Here is a 22,756-nt window from a genome sequence, read left to right as displayed (position 1 = left end):
TTCTTGATATTTGTGGATACTTGAGCGGCCGTGCGCTTCTAGGCGCTACACTCTGGAGCCGAGCGACCGCTCCGGTCCCAGGTTAGGATCCCGCCTTGGGCATGGATGTGTTTGCTGTCCTTATGTTAGTTATGTTTAATTAGTTCTAAGTTCTAGGCGACTGATGGCTTGAGAAGTTAAGTCGCATAGTGCTCAGAGCCATTTGAAACATTTGTGGATACTTCTAGAATGTCCTCGAACCGAACATAAAAATTAAAATTTTAGAGTTCACCTTCCATATAACAGTCTACTGTCATAACTCCTACACCACACCGACGGTGCTACTCAGTTTCTTCTGCGACATTGCTCCCTCCTCAAGAGAACAGCGTCTGGGTGTTACGTCGTCCTAGCCCGGGAACGAGTCTTCGGTCCTGCATACTTCGACTCCCGATGATTGATGTTCGCCCTGGCGGTGATCTAAAGAACTTCTTTTGCCGCTACGCTCTTCGTCACCTTTACGATTGTTGCCTGTTACTGGAACGTCGAATTTACCCTGGGTTGCAGGATCCTTATAGGGCTTCATTCGAAGGACGTGGATTGTATCTCTGATCTTTCGTCGTCTTGTGTCGGGGTCGAAATCTTCAACTTCATAAGTAACATCAGACAACTGTCTTACAACCTTACAAGGTCCAAAATAGCTCTTGAGGAGCTTCTCAAAGAGACCAACCTTCCGAACAGGACTGGAGATCCAGACGAGATCAGCAGGCTGGTACACAACAGGGTAGTGGGTCGCGTCATACCTTCGGCGATCGTTTTCTTGAGCCTGCAGCATGAGGAGTCAAACTTCCTCAGCTCTGGTCAACCTGGCCGATGTAGTCGTCGTCCACGTCATCAGGATGTAACGGAAACACGGTGTCCATCGTCGTAGTCGCCTCACGGCCATGCACCAGGAAAAATGGCGGAAATCCTGTGGTGTCTTGTTTGGCGGTGTTGTAGGCAAACTTCACGGAAGGTGGCACCTCGTCGCAGTTGCTCTGCTTAGCATTGACGAGCATTGATAGCATGTCGGCCAAGGTCTTATTAAGGCGTGACTCCGAAGACTTTCCCGGCGTGATAGTTGATAATATTCTTCTCGGGTGTGCAGCCGGATCAGAACGACAACCTGACACTGTCAAGATGACGTTAAGATCCGACTGCACATCCGACAAGAATGTTGCCTTATTAAGGCGTTCAGTAAGCCCGTTAGTTTGCGAATGGTAGGCGGTCGTCATGTGGAGTAATGTTGCACAGACGGTTTATCTCTGTCACGAGATTAGCTTGAAAAACTTTCCCTCGATCCGTAATTAACGACCTTGGGGCACCGTGTTTTAATACAATGTCTTCTGCAATGAATTTGTCTACCTTGGATGCTTCGGCTGTTTTCACGGCTTTTGTAATGGCATAGCTCGTCAGATAATCAGTGCAAACAATAATCCATCTATCGCCACTAGCAGATGTTGGAAATCGTCCGAGGAGGTCAATCCCAACACGCTGGAAAGGCGTTTGGCTTGGTGGAATTGCTATGAGTCGGCCAGGTGGTTTCTGAGGAACTGCCTTTCTCCTCCGGCGCTCTCGACAGTGTGACACATGGTGACGGACACTCCTAAATAAACCTGGCCACAAAAATCTCTTGCGAATTCTATCGTACATCTTAATAAACCCTAAATGTCCGGCCTCAGGTGTGTCATGGAATTTCTGTAGAACATCTAAGCGCATGTGTTTAGGAATCATTGGTAGCCATATCTTTCCAAACGGATCAAAGTTTTTCTTGCAAAGTAATCCTTAAATTGTCCTTTAACATCCTCTGACCGATTTAAGGCAAGCATAATTTGAGATATCTTGGCGTCCTTCTTCTGTGTGTTCATAAAATGTCTCTGAGAACACTATAATGTAATCTAAATAACAATGGCACATCGTACACTTTGCTGGCTGTTGTGACCGAGCAGTTCTAGGCTCTTCAGTGTGGAACAGCGTGACGGCCACGGTCGCAGGCTCGAATCCTGCCTCTGACATGGATGTGTGTGATGTCCTTAGGTTAGTTAGGTTTAAGTAGTTCTAAGTTCTTAGGGACTGATGACCTCAGATGTTAGGTCCCACAGTGCTCAGAGACATTTGAACTATCGTCCACTTCAATTGACTTAGAAGATTATCCATCATCCATTCAAAAGTTGCTGATGAATTACATTACCTTAAACTCATACAGGCCCTCAGAGGTGATGAATGCAGTTTTCTCACGATCAGCCTCATCTACTTCGATTTGCCAGTATATGTCCACTGTTGAGAATGACTTAGCCCCTTTCAGACAACCTAGTGTAACACTAACTGCGACATGGTCACGTATACAAACAGTGATCCAATACTGTCAGTCTTTGATCACAATATGAATTCTTTATACGATGACCAGTTTCAGTCCGTAATGACCATCCTCAGATCTTTTTTACACCATGTCCTAAAGTGATAAGGTCATAATGGCATCGTCAAAACATATAAATGTAATCAGCATAGCACGTCATACAGATCTAAAATAAGGTGTATAATAGGCCGCATCGCCCACACAGTCATTATTGCAACTCTTGAGGAGTGGCAAGTAGCTTCTTCTGTTGTTCCGTAGTGAGATCTGGTGATAGTCGAACTAGAAGATCTTGTCTCGTACTGGTTGCGCTAATTTCGCCCACAGACTCGGTATGGGAGGTTTCTGTGACGCTCAGCTGTTCTGCAATTAATGGCTCAGCGTTTGGTACGCACATGCTTCTTGGAAGGATCTGCGGTTCTCGGTGACAGTTAACTATCCACAATTCACCGAATCCGCTCTTAAACGAGACGACAGAGGCTGGGATGACCAAGTTATTATTCAGTGGTATGCTTGTCTTACATTCCGCTACAAGACCCGTGGATTGATTGATACATGGCATGACAAAAAATGTTTCAAATGGCTCTGAACGTGGACTTCTGAGGTCATAAGTCCCCTAGAACTTAGAACAACTGAAACGTCCCCTTAGAAAAATTGTATAAGACTGTACTTAAACTGACACACAATATTTTTAGCGCAACGCAATCTTACTTTCAAAAATCCATACAAAAGAATGGCCCTGACTAACATTAACCTACACGTTTCACAAATCACTTACCTCACAAAAATCTTCGTTACTCGAACTACTGCAAGAGAGCGAGCGCCACTACTGCCAGCTAAATAAAAGATTCAAACTAACTACTGATAGGCATAGTTAGCAAATGAAAGATTTTAATAGAGAACAAACAATGTATTTACCTTAATAGTCATCAAAAGTCATAATATATATAAAGCAGTTCATGACATCCAGTCTTACAAATTTCAAAACTCCGCCATTTCTCTCCCCACATCCACCACTGCTGGCGGCTCACCTCCAACTGCGCTACGCTACGTGCTGGTAACAGCCAACTGCCCAACACTACAATGGCAGACAACAATGCAAACCAGCCACAGACCGCACAGAGCACAACCAGTGATTTTCATACAGAGCGCTACGTGGCGTTACCAATAAGAAAACCTAAACAGCCTACTTACACTACTTAAACCTAACTAACCTAAGGACATCACACACATCCATGCCCGAAGCAGGATTCGAACTTGCGACTGTAGCAGTCGCGCGGTTCCAGACTGTAGCGCCTAGAACCGCTCGGCCACCCCGGCCGGCCATGGCATGACACATGACAGTTACCTTTCTAGCGCTGACTGCAGGAATGTTTACTTCATCCAGAACACATAATCTCCACAGACTCCGATGCTCATCTTTCTGATCAGAGTATCTTATCTCGTCTAGCATAATCTTTGAGCTACCACAATCTATAACTGCCTGAGAAGCTTTCAAGAAGTCCCATCCGACAATGACGTCATGATTACACTCTTGTAGGACGATGAATTCCAAGGGCTGTGTATGGTCACTTATACCCACACGAATGACACATCTTCTTGTAGGTTTTACATATTTCCCATCAGCCACCTTCAGCAGAGATGTTTTGCTGTCGACGATACGGTTTTCTGCAACTGGTGACGGTACTTCTCCGAAACGACTGAATATGATGCTCCAGAGTCCACAAGAGCCTGGGATGGTCGCCCGTCCATGAGGATATCGACGTAGTTTCCTATCATTTTTGTAGTGATCGGCGGCGGAGGATTTTTCTCTTCAGCTGCCTCACCTCCAAGGAAGGTCGCACGTTTTAGTTTTCCAGGTTGCGGTGGTTAGGTAGGTGATCGGTTGGAGCTTCTAAGCGGCGATGGAGGCCTTTATGAGCGTGTTGGGGAGCGTCCCCTCCTGCGGCTAGTTTGGGGCGATGGTGACCTACGTCGTCCTGCAGCCACATCTTCTTGTTCATCTTCGTCGTCCCGGATTTGGCGTCGGCTAAGATCGGTCTGCTGTCTTCTGGTGCGGGCGTCATCGAATATCCGCCGCCTTTCTCGACAATATCGCACTACATGTGCCGGTCGTCCGCAGTGGAAACATACTGGTTGGTTATCCTGGGTCCTCCAGACGTCCGCCTTCCTTGATGCCCAAACAGGTTCCTCATGCGGCATTGTAGGAACGTAACTTCGCCTGAGTCTGGACTTTTTCGCCGTTTTAAAGGGAAATGAAGGACGAGAGATTGGGTTCAGTGTCTGTTCCACTTCCTCCCTTATGACCTCTTGAAGCGTCTCGGTTTTTTGCTCGGCGTGCAATCCATGTGCCTTCCGAACTTCCTCTCTCACTATCTGACAAAGAACACTTGTGGAATCAGTTCCTTCCTGCATCACAGACACATATACGACGTTTGGAAGCCGTTCACACTTCTTGCGTGTAACTCTTTTTTGATGCAATGTCTCGAATTACTGGCACCATTTTATGAAGTCGTCTGCTGTCGAAATCTCCTTCATGAGTAGGGCTTGATACATGTCCTCAGAAACGCCCTTCATGAGATGTGCAACCTTATCTTCCTCCTTCATCCTAGGATCCACTATTTTACACAGCTCCAAGACGTCTTGAATGCAGGATGCAGTAGTCTCTCCTGGACGCTGTGACCTTCACTTTAATTTATCTTCAGCCTTGCACTTCTGTCGTTGTGTGTCGGCGAAATACTTGTGCAGTTCCTCCTGGAATACTTCCCAGCTTATGAACTTCTGCTCGTTGTTCTCATACCATTTCTTGGCAGTGTCATCTAAGTAGAAAATACGTTAGCCAAACACACGGGGTCATCCCATTTGTTAAATTTGGCTATGCGCTCATAAACCTTCAGCCACTTGTTTGGATCTTGGCCATCGGCACCAGAGAACCCGGAAGGAGGTCTCATGTGGTGGCATACAGCTGCTGTCGTCGTAACGTCCTCTTCTTCTTCTGTCTCCGATAGATTGCGATCTGTTGAATATGGCTCGAACTCGGCTCTCTCTCCACGTAAGCGGCGGCTCTGTCGTGGCCTGATGGGAGCCACTGTGTCGTCGATAACGTGCGTTATCACAAGTTCCAATACCCAGCGCCTCCACCAGAATAATGTCACGCTGAAGAAGGTGTGGTTAGATGAATGACGAACACTAACTTCACTGAACGAAGCTTTATTCAGCACTTGCACACACAAGAGCTCGGACCGAACTGCACCCGGCCACAGTACATACGGCATATATACAGTTACAGAACATTCCGGTACAAAGGTTCTTGATATTTGTGGATTTGTGAAACAATCTCATCGATAGCCGTCATAGTATCATCATAATCCGTAGGCGTATCTGTGCTGTCATTTGTTACCTCTGATTCACGAGTATGTCGGCTTTCTGCTAGCTGCTCGGTTGGCGCTTTGTTTTGATTTACCTGTTGGTGCAAATCGTCACCGTCTTGGCCGATAGCGTGTTCTACATTACCATCAACAATGGGTAATTTGTGGTCAGCCATTTTGATCGTGCTAGCAATTGCCAAAAAATTAATAAAAATCAGTATAAACATTTTTATGCAAATAAATCTTACACCTGAAATCGCGTTTCGATTAATTCCTGTGAATTTGCAGGAAAGTATTGCGACGCAAATGATTGAATTTTTTGTAATAATTTACACTATACTGATGAGTCTAAGTTTGGTATGGTTTTTGACTCCTTTCGATTAATAAATTTTCTATTAGGGAAACGGTGTGGAAAACGGAAAGAAAGCTAAATACGCCAAGAGAGGCGCTACTAAGCATAATCATGCAAGCTGTTGCGCAAATTTCGTATCTTCTCTGCATAGTCAAGCTCTCCCGCTGGTGGATAAATACGTTCTTTTAATTCTCTGCTCCTCATTTTCATTTAATATGCCTTTTGTTGCACTCGTATCCATGCAAAAAGAAAATAAACAAAAATTAGTTTTCCCTTTACAAAATAATGACAAAATTCTTTCTTATTTTCATTTAACATCCGCTATAAAAAGTCTGTTGATGTTTAGCTATGACTTTGTCCTGGAAAAGCATGACTGTTATACAGAAGATGCAATTAATTTCACACTCTCAAATTTATCTGAATCTAAAAATTCGTGAACACCTAGAATGTATACTCACGAACCGCTACTGCCAACAGTTGTTGCCAATATACAAGAAAGACCCATTATTTTCATTTAAACAGTATTAACTTTGTGTACATTCATCTGATGTTCCAATGATTTAGTTTTGCACAAATGATGTAACGTGCAAGTGAAGTAATGTTTTAACTGCAACGTTATCAGAATGTAGTTATGACATTCCTGTCTAATTTCAGAGGAGACTGCTACGGGATAAAAATCAAAAAAGGCTCTGAGCACTATGGGACTTAACTTCTAAGGTCATCAGTCCCCTAGAACATAGAACTACTTAAATCTAACTAACCTAAGGACAGCACACACATCCATGCCCGAGGCAGGATTCGAATCTGCGACCGTAGCAGCAGCGCGGTTCAGGACTGAAAGTTGGGCTACAGCTTAGTTTTTCGTGCGTTCGTGTCTGAAGTTAAATCTCTCACCCAACATTAGATCTTTTTAAAACTACGGAGGAGGGCTTACACAGTGTTTGGAACTGAATCATGGACGTTGCGAGAACCAGAAAAGAAGAGAATCGAAGTGTTTGAGCTATGTGGCGTTACAGAAAGATACTGAAAATTAGGTCGACTCGCAACAAATGAGGAAATTCTCCGCAGAATAGGCGAGGAAAATAAATATGTGGAAAACACTGATTAGAAACAGAGACAGGATGATAGGTGTTGTTAAGACATCAGGGAATGATGTTTATAGAACTAGAAGGACTCGTAGATGGGAAAGAAACTGTAGATCGGATGTAACTGCTCAACTGAGATAATAAGATTGCCAGAAGAGGAGAAGGCATGGCGGACCACATCAAACGAACCATAAGGCTGACTACGAAAAAGGAAGTACTTTTTGTTACTTTACTTAATGCTGCAGTGCGCCGCTGTGTGTAAAGTATGTACGTCGCACGACAAGCACAATGTCCTCATTACTCCTTCTGGGCATTTTGCGTAAAAAATTACAAGATTAACCTGTTAGCCAATCAGGAGAAAACACATTTCCGATTACACTGTTTACTGCCACATCTGAGCACACATTGCCTCTGAACTGTACGTGGTGCCGTGTGCGAAGAGTTTAAGATATGCCTGTCATAATATCCGAATCGTTATTAAAGTTGCACGGCAGGGCATACCTTACATGTTTGTTGGTCGAGACATTTTTATGACATTCATCTATTTTATCGCCATTATTGGGTGTCACCTGCGAGACACAGGAGGATCAAATCCAATAATGGACATTTCCAAAGCTGCTTAATTAGAAATAAATGTTGTACTGATTCATAAACAACACTGCATCTCTACTCTATCACTAACCGTCAACAAACAACACTTAAATTGATGTCTCTACAACTATCTGCTGTTTCGCCAAAGTAAATCAGAATTGAACAGTGCCTACGAGGAACTAATCCGTGGCCACGTCTCACGTATACACCTGCAACTCAAACGAGAGTTTACACACACTCCGTCACTGCTAGATAAACAGATAAAACATTACACAAAGATTTAGAATTTGCTTAGGTTGAATAACATTAATTTATTTGAATGTTGTGGTGTCACTTTATTTATAGCTTACATTTTCGGATCAACGTGTGCTATGGCCTTCACGGTACACCATTTTAACAAACATTGCACTGTTGCAAGACTAGTTTCAGTGGCATAAAGTTAGCTGAACAGTTACTGCTGTACCGTCTGCACATTCATCGTAACTGTTTATCCGCTTGTCTTAGTCAAAATAATAGCTGCTATCATCTCAGTACAAAGTCGCTGCTATGTACAATTCATTCTCGTTTCTTTGATGAAACTCGCACAATTCTTGCCCATCTGATGTCTTGGACTTTTCGATTCTTCCACCATCTTCAGCATCTCTCTAATCTTCCGGTTCTTATGTCCTCCGTTTTCTGTATCTTTGCACGTCAGGTTCTCTCCTCCGACGAAATTTCGAAACTCCTTGTGTTGACCTAAAATTTAACGACTCATTACAATGACACCATGATCAATATCTACAACTAGTGACGGAAGATTGGTAGTGCTCCACGGAAACTAGCGCAAACAAAATATGAAAATTGTGAAGCAAAAAAATTCGTAACATGAGAACGCACCTTTGTTTCGTAAGTGAAGATAGTGTGACTTCCAGAAAGTGCCCAGCTGATAAGAAACGCAGTTGCGAGCCACAGGATTACGAAAAATATATACAACGCTAATTAAAACGGGAAAAAATTTCCGTCACAGCACCGACATTTGCCTTTAGCTCCGGCGTCTTTGATAGTGTTTGTCGAATTGTTTTTCGCTTCCTTAAGTAACCTATTGCTTGGATATTTCTAGAACAGCTTTGTGACGTAAGTCCCACACACTTTATGAATTGTAATTTATTGGTACGCAAAAACAATATTTTGAAATGCATGCTAATTTGGCACCACTTTCGTTTTTAATAAAGAAAAGAGGAACTGATTAAGGCCGAATGTTAGGGACAACGACGATATTAGTACTGATAAAATAGAGCAGGTGGGGGCCACTGACTGTCGTGCTTCGTAGTGGCGATCCAGATGTAGGACTGACGGAGCTTCGCCTTCGCAAAAGGCAGAGTTCAATCACAACACGACTCTGCCAAATTATTACTGCAGGAGAAGCAAAACCCAGAAGAATTACATAAGTAGTAATCTGCCGTTGTAGCCTTGACGCAAACGTTTCATATAGTAAAAAAGCGAATTTGTTTCTCCTACGGTCGTGCGAATCTTTAAGACATTATCTTGTTTCATTTATTATTAGGCTTCAGACAGATGACTGCATTAACATCCTAAGAATGCCCCTAAGATACTATTTCGGTGATATAGCTACCCATAATTTCTCTGAACTCTAAATAACAGCGATTCTGCGTATACTGCTAAACAAAAAAGTTACAGAGCACAGAATGCTAGGAACAGAAGAGATGGCCGACGAATTTTTTTTAACAAGTGTATTGCCATTCTACGTTTCCAGAAAATCGAAAGGTGGACGAAGTCGTAACTGTAACAGGAAGTGGCAAGTAAAAAGCTAACAGGCTTATAAATTTTATAACTCAGTCTGCAATGTCGGATCCATAACAAAGTTTCGAAAACAGCTTTTAGTAAGGGAAAATCGTAGCGCTAATTCGAATATAAGATGCCCAGTTTGACTAACTGCGCGGAACCTTTTCAATAAAACTCCCTTTGTATTGGCCTGGCCAAGAGTTATATACGTTTCTACTGTGACAATGTTTGCCTACAGAGTCTCTGATAATCTACAGCGGATTTGATATTGCTATGAGAACGGGTATTGTTTACCACCTGAAAATATGGAGTTGTCTGTGACCTTGTTGAAGGAACAGACTAGTTATTCGGCCACGTTTCATTGCTAACTCTGGAAATATAATTATGATGCCGTGTGTGCAAAAATCTGAATCAGTCCTAGAGCCAAGAAGGAACGATGAAAGGAATTGTGCTTAATAGCTGCGAACGTTGTTGAATAAGGAGAGTCAACTTTAACCACGTGCCAAAGGACTTGTTCCTCGTACCTTTACGATGCGCAGCACGTCACCGGACTGCTCCAACTGTTTACAAACAATCAACAATCGCTGCTCCCTACAATCTGTAGTTGCCTAAGTAACAGCACATTGTGTTCCATTTCCAATGGTCTTCTGTCAATGCAGATACTCTTAACATTTTTCAAGTGAATAGATTCCATCATAGTTGTACGAGACTGGAAAGTTTGTGAACAGTCATCTGCAGCTGTTATAACAGCTTCATTAAACTGATAATGATTTCCGGTTCCAAATTTACTTAGGTGTTAGAGAGTGCTAAACCTGATAAATAAGAGGAGCGATTCATAAATCCAGGTGTAATATTTTCGAGTTATTGTTCTATCTTTTTTAAGGTAATCAGTAATAAAATAGCTTTTGCTTCCCGAAAGAAGTGGCGACAGCCCTGCCGGCAAATTAAACAGTCTTTAATTACATTAGAGTAGAAGCACGTTTTGTTCCACAGATTCAGAAAGAGGAGAACCTCAAAGATGTTAAAAATAAAAAAAGCTTTAATACGTATTTAAAAAATAGGACGGTATACTAATGTCCTTCCGCATAACCAAAAAAAGTGGTCCTGACTGATGTGAAGTAAGTTAAAAAATCTTAAACGTATTTTCTTTTTAAAGGCAATGAGAAAGTAGTAACAAAATATGTAAATATACAGTACACTGAGGTGCATAAGATAATTATTTGGCTCCTGTAGCTACGCATCGTTCAAGGGGAAATCAGTTTACAACACATATTTACATGATCACGTCTCTACACTGAAAATGTGCGAAAGTCAGATTATACGCAACATTCACATTATTTGACTTTATTAATAACATGCACACACCAGTTGGTCCTACTAACGAATACGTCAACAGAATGGAAGGAGTTGGCCACCCATAAGCCATTTAGGCTCCTCTTAAACTGATCTGTATTACTGATCAAACTTTTTATGGGTATTGGCAAGTTACTGAAAGTGTGTGTCCTCGAATAATGGACATCATTCTGGACCAAAGCAAGAGACTTTAAATCTTTCAGAAAGTTATTCTTATTTCTAGTACAGATTCCATGAAATAACCTGTTCGTTTGAAGAGCCATATTCTTTTTAACAAATTTCACACCGGAATAATTATGTCTGGAAGTGGTAGTAAGTATCCCCAGTTTCTTGAACAGACTTTCGCAGAATGTTCTTGAGTTCCCACTACAAGTAATTCGTACCAAACGATTTTGGACTGGGAAAAATTAAGCGTGGCGTGTTGAGTTTCTCCAAGAAATTGTCACATAAGATAAATAAAATGAATGTAAGCGAAGCATAGTTGCGTTTTATTTTTATGTCACCTTTTTTTGACCACATCTGCAATCCACGTGAAGAGTTCTTTCGTTGATATGATCCTCCCGTACTGAATTTACGATTAAGTTGTAAACCCAAGAATTTAACACTGCTAACTTCGTTTATCTCCTTCTTATCATATTATGGTCTTGTACTGGGGGGCACCTCTTGCAATTTCAAAACTGCTTTTAGTAATTCCATTAACGAATCTTTCTAAAACTATTTTTGATTTCATAGCTATGGCAATGTCTGTATCATCTGCAAACAGAACAGACTTGGCCTCTGTTAATAGTCACTAATAAGTCATTAATAGAAACAAGAAAAGGTAAGAGCAATAAGATGGAAGTTTGTGGCACATTATATGTAATTAGCTCCTCATTGATTACTAATACAAGACTCTTCTCCGTTGATACTCTTTGTTTCCCGTCAGACAGATACGATCTGAAACGTTTTGCAGCATTTCCTGTGACACCATTATATACTAATTTACTTAAAAGGATGTTGTGGTTTACACATATGGCTTTGACTGATCACAGACTATACCAATAACGTGTAGTGTATTAGCTAACGAACTAAGTACATACAGTACTTGCTATAAACTTTGTCAATATTGGAAACCTTTAACAATCCATACTGCGATTTTGACAATATATGATTTGTAATTAGATTGTTAAGAAACCGATTTATTATTCTAAAATGTCTAAAATTTAATGTAAAAAATGAATATCATAGTCTGAGAGGGCATAGTTTTGCCCTTTATATAAATATATAATCAATAGCTGTTCTTGAGCGTTTGTCACCGTAGTTGGTTGGTTTACAGAATGAATTAAGCTCACTGTTGATGTTACTGATTACAATGAATTCTTATTTGAAGGGATTTTAAGAAAATCTTTAGTAAACTATTTCTTCATTTTTTTTTACATTAAAGAGGCCAATAGCGCTTCGATCTGATTCATGAACAGATTAAAATCACCTGCAGTTGTTTGGTATACAGTCAGTATTCTAAAATATTGCACGAAATAGTACTTCTGTTGTACATGTTTCCACATGCTGCTCTAAACACACATAGGTTCTTAAACTTATGATAATTCCTGGCGAAAGTGAAATTTCTTCCTTTATCTATTTTCGCCTTCCAAAGTTCGATGGTAAACTAAAATACGTATACGATTGGACACATGACGTTCAGAGACACAGCAGTTTAACAACTTTGATTAATCAGTGGAAATAAGTAGTTCAATAATTCCACCCCTGAGTCCACTAACATTCTGATCTAGCAAAATACTCAGTCGACGAATATTCTGATCCAGTAAAATAGATGGCATTCCACATCGATACAAACAGGTGTCAATAAAATTTCTGGCGATTGTTGAAAATTTTCAGTCAACAGCTGTTTGCTCTGGTGCAGTCTGTTAGATATCTCTCTCAAACTAAAGGTTTGATCTTAAAACTTGTTTTTTTTCTGTTCTCTCTAACTTAAAAATGATACTGCTCTGGCGCAGGTAAGCCCTAGTATTTTACCACTCATGACTGTGCCTCCGAACCTTACGTTTTCTCCTATTTTCCGTCGTCAGTACATGATTATCCGTTCCAAAAACTATTTTTGAAGCTAGGTCGTGAACCCATATTTCTTCCACAGCACCAAAATAGGTCAGGAAATAGATCAGATTATTATTAAAGAAACTTTTGTACATGGCTGCACGTTCAGAGACCGTGAATAGTTGTAATTGAAAGAAAACAGCCCTCAGTCACTATTTTTAACGAAATTAATCGGGTCTCTACACTGCTAGGAGCATCTTCCTCAGAATTTAAATCAAAGAATGGTCTGTAACATGGTCACAGAATTGCGACTAAAAACGTATGATACAGAGTATAAGTACAGAATTATCGTGATAGATTGGTAGTACTTATTTGTCATTTATAAAATAGTAAATATGCCACAAGGGCATTAGTCACTAAGAAATTTAAGATAAAAATTGTGATGGCGAGTCACTAAGGGCTGCTCGTTCCTTGCGTGGTTACAGGTTGCAAACGGACTGAAGGTGCCCGCGTTGCCAAATGCGGCCAGGAGAACATGGCACTGCTTAGGCGGCAGAATTCCTTTAACTTCGTCTACTTTATGATCACCAACCTTGATGTTTAGTTACGCGCTGTTCCTATTGCTGCTACTTCTCCTTAGTTTAGTCTGTCTTCGATTTGTTCTCAGTCCATAAATTGTACTCATTAGACTGTTCATTCCATTCAGCACAGCCTGTAATTCTTCTTCGCTTTCAATGAGGATAGCAAAGTCATAATCGAATCTTAGCACTGATATCCGCTTACCTAGAATTTTAATTCCACTCTTGAACTTTTCTTTTGTTTCCGACATTGCTCCTTCGATATATAGATCGAACGGTAGGGGCGAAACACTAGATACCTATCTTATTGAGTGTGATAAGTTGATGTAGTGTAATGTCGTGTTTGTGTTGTATTGTGATGGGAGAAGCCAGCTCCTCTCGACCAGCACTAAAGGTGTCGCCCGCATCTCGTGGTCGTGCGGTAGCGTTCTCGCTTCCCACACCCGGGTTCCCGGGTTCGATTCCAGGCGGGGTCAGGGATTTTCTCTGCCTCGTGATGGCTGGGTGTTGTGTGATGTCCTTAGGTTAGTTGGGTTTAAGTAGTTGAAAGTTCTAGGGGACTGATGACCATAGATGTTAAGTCCCGTAGCGCTCAGAGCCTTTTGAACCATTTTGAAAGGTGTCACTGAACTTAACGTCTCCATCCGACAGATGTACCACCGGCAACAGCGCATATGCCCTTACGCCACGAGAAAATGCAGAGAGTTTTGTAATTTAACCTGGGACATTAAGGAAATATCTGGCAATTGGGAACCTTACGCCAGCAATTCTCTGCTGGCCTGTCAAATTCTCATGGTGCAATCTTTTCCACCATCAAGATTCAAACAAAATACCTCTGAGCCGAGCAGCACAGTTCAGGCGTACGACAGCGACCTCGGCTAATGAGGCGGGCTCTTTTTCCGTGTTTTCCGTGACTGTCGACGGTACATTAAACCATTAATCATCGTTCCTATTTCGTAGTCACATTTCTAAACTCTTAAAGAATCATTACAAGTGTCCGTGATTGTCTACAAAAGGACAGACACATCTGAACATGTGGAGCATGGCTTATTAGACGCGAACGATGAGACGATTTTCTTCAAAAAGACATCGACGTGCTCCTCTCTAATGATCCTGTTGTCGACGGTACATTAAACCATTAATCATCGTTACTATTTCGTAGTCACATTTCCAAACTCTTAAAAAAATGAATAAACAGAATCATTACAAGTCTTCAAAAACTCTGTACGTATTTGTTCGCAGACAATGCGCCAAGGTAAAGAAATTTGATATCTTCTTGGGCTATCAGCAGTCTGTCCATTGTGAGTACACATAATTTGTTGGCAGACTCGTTGCTTGGGTGGAAGACTCTTGTAGTCACAGACAACGCAGTTTATTATTTTAAGTGTGATGCTGCAGTAGCGCTGACAGCTGAGTTTAGGAGAGTAGGAATTTTTTAATTAAGAAAAGTACTTGACTTTGTGGACTAGGCAATATTTTTGCATAAGTTGAAAGTTTGTGGGATTAGGGAGACAGTTCAACAATCGTTCAGTTCACTTCTGGGAGATAGAAAGCAGAACTTTGTTCTCCAGCGCCAACAAATAAGGAAGAGATTTGAAGCTGACTGGAGTCATGAAAAGTGGGGGTGCCACTAGATTATATTTTGGATCCATTACTTTTCTTGATAAATATCCGCGCCACTAAAAGTGTCAGGTGATGCAAAAACTTTTCCGTCTGCAGATGAGATAACTGTTTTCCTGAGAAACGTGGACCTAATGTAAATGACATATTTAATCCCATATTCGGTAAAATCACCGTACGGCTTTCAGAGAACAGGTTAATGCTTTCCTTTAACAAAACGCAACTACGAAACTCCCATAAAAGCGAGATATTAGTACCCCAAGCTAGTGAAGGAATCAGTGAAATTTAACATTTTAAATTGTTGGGACTGAGGGTAGATGCAAAGATTTTTGCAGATGTCACGGTCAAGACTTTGCATGGAAGCTGAAGGATGCCGTCTTCACTGTAGCACTAATCTGTATTGTCTCTCACCCTCAAGCCAAGGCTTATTTACTTTGGTTGCTTTCCCTCTATTACCTCCTATGGTATCGTAATTTTGCTTTGAATTGCATGGTACAGCGGAACCTGATAATTAAATGCACAAAGACTAATGTACTCGTTTACTTAATAGATACGTATCGTGCGCCCACTAGATATTTGTCTATAATTGTACTATACGTAATTTTGTTAATTATACAGGTTTTCAAACATGTGAATCACTTGCCATAAATTGTACCGAAATAGCAACATGTATGATTTTTCTCCGCAGCTTGTTCGGAACTAACTCTGCGAGAGGAGGGAAGTGTATCAGAATTTTTTGTATCTTGTGTTTCGCACATTGTAAACAGATATTTAATAGTTATAGTTATTTCATACTTTTTAGGAACAGAATGGCGTCATATGCGGACCATATTAACTCCTGCATTTTCCGTAGTGAAGATGAAGAGCATGTTTTTGCCGATGTCAGAGATTTGCCAGCAGATGATTGATTATCTAGACAAGAAAGTTGCCGAATATCCAGGTAAGTAACTGTACAATCAGAGAACAGTGTTATTTTCATAGCATAGCAAACTCTCCTGTTTTATACCGGGTCAGGAGTCGCCAGGAGCATTTTCTCTGGTGTTTTGACAATTATTTACATTTCGCTTTTGCATTGTGTAGCTAGAGTCAGCGCAAACATTTACAGCTCGTATCGTCTTTCTAGCGCGTCCCGGTGTCAACTGCAAACAAAATTATTTTTAAATCGGAGGTTTACATGCCAATTCGCTAGAACGCTCGAAAATTAGTCTAGTCTAATATTCGTTTTATCGATATGTATTAACAAGGACGATAAAACACGAAAAGTAGGCAGCCACCCAGCAGCGACTGAGAAGCGCTGCATGCCTGCGGGTAGCAGTCAGCGCGGGCCAGGGTGCAGTGCTGCCTCTGTTGGGGTACTTGGAGTTTTACTCTCATTGTTGATACAAGCTGATAGAACGAATCTCGCTCTAGACTAAACTGGGACAGCTCTATCGAATGAGCACGTGAAATTCTGCTTTAAAAATAATTTTCTTTGTAACGAGAAACAAGCCGACGCTCTTCGTCGATACTCGGCGTTGCATGGGTGACATGATGAACACTTTGCTTGAGCTGACTACTGCTAGACAACGCAGAAACGAAATTGCAAGTATTTGATTGAGCACCTGATGTTTAGTTTAGTTATGTCATGTTCCGTAGATCATTTTCACGATTATTTTATCGATGTGATGTTGGAACAAGTCAGATTTCAAGATATATATACACACATGAATAGTGCTAATATTAATATGACTGAAATGTTTAGTTCTACACATGCGACTACATTTAGAGCTAATTATTTTACCAGTTCTGAAACAGAAACTTGTCCATGGAATAGAAAGAGTTGTCCAAAAGAAATGATTTTAAGCTAGATTTAAAACTTGATCTGCTACCTGCCAGACACTTTATGTTGTTGGGCAAATGATCAAAGATTTTTGTTGCTGAATCATCTACTCCTTTTTGAGAAACTGACAGCTTCAATGTCGGGTAGGAAAGGTCATTTTTCCTCTTGTGTTGTACGTATGAACATCACTCTTCTTCGCGAATTGAGATGGATTATTTATAACGAATTTCATTAGCGGATGTATGTACTCTGATGATGTAGTTAAAATAACTAACTACTTGAACAGGTGCCTACATGACGTCCTTGGATAAACATCACTAATAATTCACACTGCTCTCTTTTGTTCTAACAATACATTATGTCTAAGTGGTGAATTACCCTAGAAAACTATTCCGTAAGACGTTATTGAGTGGAAATAGCAAAGTACGTTAGGATGCTGATCTGTTTATTACCAAGACTAGCGATTATATGAAGAGCGAAAGAAGCTGAACTTAATTGTTTGAGAAGCTCAGTAATATGCTTCTTCCAGTTCAAGCTGTCATCAATGTGAACATCCAAAAATTTGGAGAAATGTATCCTATTGACTGAGCCCTGTTTGTATGCTACATCAATTATCGGTATGACTGTTCGGTGTACGGAACTGGATATGGTGAATTTTTTTCAAAATTAAGGGAGAATCCATTTTCTGAGAACCACTTAATAATTCTTTGAAAGACATCCTTAACAATATTTTCAACTGCTTTTCTTGGAATGGGATTTATTATAACACTCGTGTCATCTGTGAAAAGTACTAATTTTGCTTGCTGATCGTTAAGTGAGAGCTCATTCACATGAAGAAGGAACTGCAGAAGAGCCTAAATTGATAACTCCACAGTCACTAGAATTTACCACCCTCCCAGCATTGTTTGTCTTATTCAGAACAGCTTTTTGATTTCTGTTGGTTAAGTATGACTCAAACGATCTGTGTGTATAGCCTTCAATTCCATAAAACCTGAGTTTTTCTAAGAGTGTGACATGATCCATACAGTCAAATGCCTTGGATAGATCACAGAAAATACCAGCTGGGGATAATTTGTTATTTAGGGCTTGTACTATTTGATGGTTAAATGTGTAGATAGCATTCTCAGTCGAGTTACCCTTCCGGAATCCAACTGTGCCATGCAGAGTAAATTATTTTCACTTAAATGTAAGACTCTTGAGTACATAACTTTTTCGAATATTTTAGAAAATGAAGTCAGCAATGAGACTGGTCTACAATTATTTAAGCTACTCTTGTCCCCTCTATTATGAAGAGATTTGACAACTGCGTATTTCAATCTGTCTGGAAAAATTCCCTCTGCCAGTGAAGCACTACATATATCAGTAAGGACTCTACTTATTAAATTAGAATAACACTTCTGAATTCTGTCAGAGACTCCATCAACACCACACGAGCTCTTGTTTTTCAGTGTATTTATAATTCCCTTAATTTCAGTGTGGTATGTTGGTGTTATTTTTAAAGGCCTAAACCTGGGGAATGACATTTTTAACATTTCTTCTCCTTCTCCAACTCTTTATGACTATACCAGAGAACAGCTCCTGACGACCCTTATTGGATGATGATGATGGAGATGGAGAGGGTTATATGGGCGTACGACGGAAAGGTCTTCAGTGGCCGCTCAGTAACAGATTGAGACGGGTGTCAAGAAAATACTCAGAACAGTAAGATAAAACAGAGCGTAAAACACAGGTAACCAGGTTGGAAAATTTGTGCTTACCCACACCGAAGCGTGGGACGAAGAATGCCGACAGCAGTAAAACATGGACAACACATGAAAGAAACTGGTAGAGGGAGCTAAAACAATATAGAAGATGGAAGTGGCCGGCTGACTGCAAGGAAAAAAGGGAGGAGCCAGCCACTCTGCAATACACTAAAACCTCCAGCCTAAAAGTTTAGGCCAGAGTCCAGACACATCACAAAACTTTAAAACCCTACACACACACGTCTCATCATTAGCTAAAACACAGGGCAGATCCCCATCAATTTGTGCTTCTGCCCATGCATCACGGTATAAAATGCAATCTGTTAAAATGTGGTGGACAGAGATGTGCACACGACAAGCATCACAAAACTGGGGATCCTCCCGCAGTAATAGAAAGCTTGTGTGAGAGGACAGTGCCCGATCCGAAGACGCGTAAGGGTCACCTCTTCCCGCCTGAGCAACCGGCAGAAGGAACGCCACGGCCGAGTCGTTGACTTTACCAACCGCAGTTTATTGGCCATCACAGCCAGCCATTCGTCCTCCCACAACTGTAGAGTGCAGAACTGACAGACTGCAAGAGGATAGGACACTGGACCACATTCTACTCTCTGCAGGCCTCCTTGGCAGCCCGATCGGCCTGTTAAGTGCCCCATATTCCCATATAACCAGGCACCCACCAGAATGACACCTCCTTACCCCGCCGTTGGAGCAAGTACAGTTGGTCATATATCAGCTGGACCATCTCCTTAGCTGGGTACAGGTTCTACAGTGATTGTAAGGCACTAAGAGAATCGGAGCAGAGGAGAAATAGATTGCCCCGAACACGATTCATCTGCTCCAGTGCCTCCAGGATCGGGTGGAGCTCCGCTAAGAAAACGGAATATTCATCAGGGAGGCGAATCCGGGTAATATGATCAGGGAGCACTACAGAACAGCCAAGGAAATTCTCTTGTTTGGAGCCATTAGTGTAAACGACGGTAAATCCGTTATACACATCTAAAATGTTAAAAAACTGAGATAGGAATGTAACATCTGATGTACTATCTTTCTTAAAATTAGTCAAATCTAAAATAAGGCTTGGTCCCCGGAGCAGTCAAGGTGGAAACCTGCTCCAACCGCGACGGAAAACATGAAGGCCAGCCATATACATCGCAGAGAGGCAATCCTGTGCGCGAATCCCATAGGGCCGCGTCGCTCGATGCCTGTTATGAAATAGCCGTGGCAGAGGAAGCTGAGCAACGGTATGGTATGCAGGTGTGTATGGTGTGGACAAAGTCTTATACGCCTGGAGCACCGTAAGCAGCAGCCTCTCCACAGAGACTCGGTATGGGGCTAGTTCTGAATGCCCCGGTGGCCAACCGAAGCCCTTCACGGTGCACGACGTCCAACATCTTTAAGTAAGTGGGCCTCGCAGACCCATACACCGCGCACCCACAATGGAGCCGAGATCGCACAAACTCCCTGTAACACTGGAGCAGACAAGTTCTGTCGGCTCCCCGTGTACTAAGACCGTCGTTTCAGGTCTTTAAGATGAGGTAACCACGTAAGCTTCGAGCCAAAAATGAGTCCCAGAAATCTCACATCTTTAAAACTAATGACAGTGTCCCTCATCCTCAACTCAGGAAGCGTTAAAATCGAACGAGAACGGTGAAAAAGAACACATACGGACTTCTCGGTGTAAAACTTAAAACCACTCTTCTGCGTCCCTTCTCCCAAACGTCTAACAGTAAGTTGTAACTGAGCAACAACAGCAAAACAAAGAGAAATCATCCACAAACAAGGAACACTAGACACGACTTTTCGCTATAGAGGTAATGTTATTAACAGCTATGGGAAAGACAGTCACACTTAAAACACTACCCTGAGGGACACCATTCTCCTGCTCATAGCAGTCAGACAGGATGTCACCAATTCTGTATCTAAGATATCGTGGCGAGAGGAAAGAGTGAATAAAAAGTGGAAGACAACCACGGAAACCCCATTCGTGAAGCTGCTTCAGGATGAGACGCCTCCAAGTGGTATCGTAGGCCTTTTCGATGTCAAAAAATACACCTAGAAGGTGATGACGGGATAGGAAAGCCAGGAGGGCAAGGTTATCGAAGGTGGAACGAAACGTCCTGAACCCACACTGAAAGCGACTAAGGAGTTGCCGGGATTCTAACATCCAGACAAGGCGGCGGTTGACCATCCGCTCCAAGGTCTTCCCCATGAGGGCAACACTACTGTAGCTACTCGGGCTCGTGCGGTCTTTTCCAGGTTTTAAAAAAGGAATTAAAACTGCCTCACACCACGAGTCAGGAAAGTGACCTGACGCCCAAATGGCATTAAACAGTGGGAGGAGGATTTCTTTGTTGCGACTTATGTGGTACTGTAGCATACTGTAATGGATCCTGTTGTGACCAGGGGATGTGCCACGAGCTGCAGACAATGCAGAATCCAGCTCCCACATAGAAAATGGGCAGACTACACACCTCGACAAACGCTGTATGGCGCTGGAAACCCGGATCGTGACTGGCTGTTTCAGTAACCGTGGCAAAATACTCTGCCATAGTCTGGGCAATGTCTCGCGGATCTGTCTGGAGAGTGCCGTTAACCATTACAGAAGCCATGGAGCACCTCCCCCCTCTCCCAGAAATTCTCCTGATGGTCTCCGACACAATGGAACTTTTGGTGGAACGATTGATGCTGTTCAGGAATTCTTGGCACGACCTCTGCTTCCTCTCTCGAATAATGAGGCGACATTTTGCCCTCGCCACCCGAAGGGCTGCAAGATTCTCAGCAGTCGGTCGAGCCTGGAACCTAGACACAGCCGCACGCCAGGTCCTGATTGCAGAGCGGCATTCGGTACTCCACCAAGGGACAGGTTGTCTCTTCCGGTGGCCTGTGAAGTGTGGCATGGATGCTGCAGCGGCGTGGTGGACCGTTTTGGTACTATGATACACCCACGCCTCAACATTCGCACAGTGTTCGAACTGGGCCAACTGGCTATAAAGTGTCCAGTCGGCCCCACTGAGCACCCAACGTGGTGGCCTCGTTTCGGGACCCACGCCATCTGGCAGGTGAATCCAGATTGTGAAGTGATAACTGCCGTGCAAGTCAGCGACCACTTTCCATTGAGCACTGGCGGCAAGAGCTGGAGAGCAAAGCGAGAGATCAATGGCAGAGAAAGACCCAGTCGCTGTACAGAAGAGAGTGCTCTGTCGTGCATTGAGGAAGTAGGCCCAGGATGACAGGAGAAGCCTCATGATTGCTCTATCCCTGGTACAGGTACTTGCAGAGCCCCAAAGTACATTGTGGGCATTCAAATCACCCCAAATAAAAAACGGTTGTGGGAGTTGTGTAAGAAGGTCGGTGAGGGCCGAAGTGTATCATGTGTGGGCAAGTAAAGAGAACATACAGTCAATGGATGACGCACGTGCATGGACACAGAAACAGCTTGTAAACTCGTAAGCGAGAGAGGCGAGGAGTGGAAGTCCGTCCTGGTGAAAATACCTACGCCTCCTCTAGCTCTCTCCCCACGCAGGTCATCCTTTTTGTGGAGTGTATAGCCTCGTAGCTCAGGGGAGTAAGATGGATGGCTTCATCTGACTCTTCCCCAGAGCTGATGGAATGCTACATATGTGTGGGGCAGTCATCTCGTCCTACGACTGCCCATCCACCTGCTGCAGTTTCCCCGCCCCGTCGGAGAGACAGGATGAAGGTGCTACCCCCGACATAGATGGCTCCCATACTTCAGTGGAACTTGCAAGAGTTCACGACGCATGTGGAAGAACTTCGTCTACTCTGTGTCCGTGTGTCCAGGAGACCCTTAGTGGAGACACCCTACATTCTATGTGGTCATCTGTGTAAGGAAATTCCTGTGTACGTACACTTGTCTCGTAGGAACATACCGTAGAGAATATGCGAGATGTATCAGTGAACGTGATAAAAGATTCCAGTGTCGAACGACAAGTGTATCAATTTCAGGTAGAACTCCAAGTCCAGAAACGATTGCCTCGAAATTTGTAAGCGAATTTTTTTAAAACTGTTAATGGTTTACTCTTGGTCGTCCTTAATTATAAAAACAA

At 42.4% G+C, this 22,756-nt stretch overlaps 1 protein-coding gene across 1 annotated transcript in view; it reads left to right on the top strand.

The window, feature by feature from the left end:
• Nucleotides 1-22,756, top strand: part of LOC126335582 (cytochrome P450 9e2-like) — a 105,283-nt gene that overhangs the window by 38,939 nt on the left and 43,588 nt on the right. The window contains exon 3 of the mRNA XM_049999014.1: nucleotides 15,931-16,068. Within this exon, the coding sequence (XP_049854971.1) occupies nucleotides 15,931-16,068 (138 nt within the window). The remainder of the gene's footprint in view (nucleotides 1-15,930; nucleotides 16,069-22,756) is intronic.

This window comes from Schistocerca gregaria, chromosome 2, assembly GCF_023897955.1.
Source record: "Schistocerca gregaria isolate iqSchGreg1 chromosome 2, iqSchGreg1.2, whole genome shotgun sequence".
Taxonomy (NCBI): Eukaryota; Metazoa; Arthropoda; class Insecta; order Orthoptera; family Acrididae; genus Schistocerca; species Schistocerca gregaria.
This window is presented reverse-complemented; position numbering and strand designations above follow the sequence as displayed.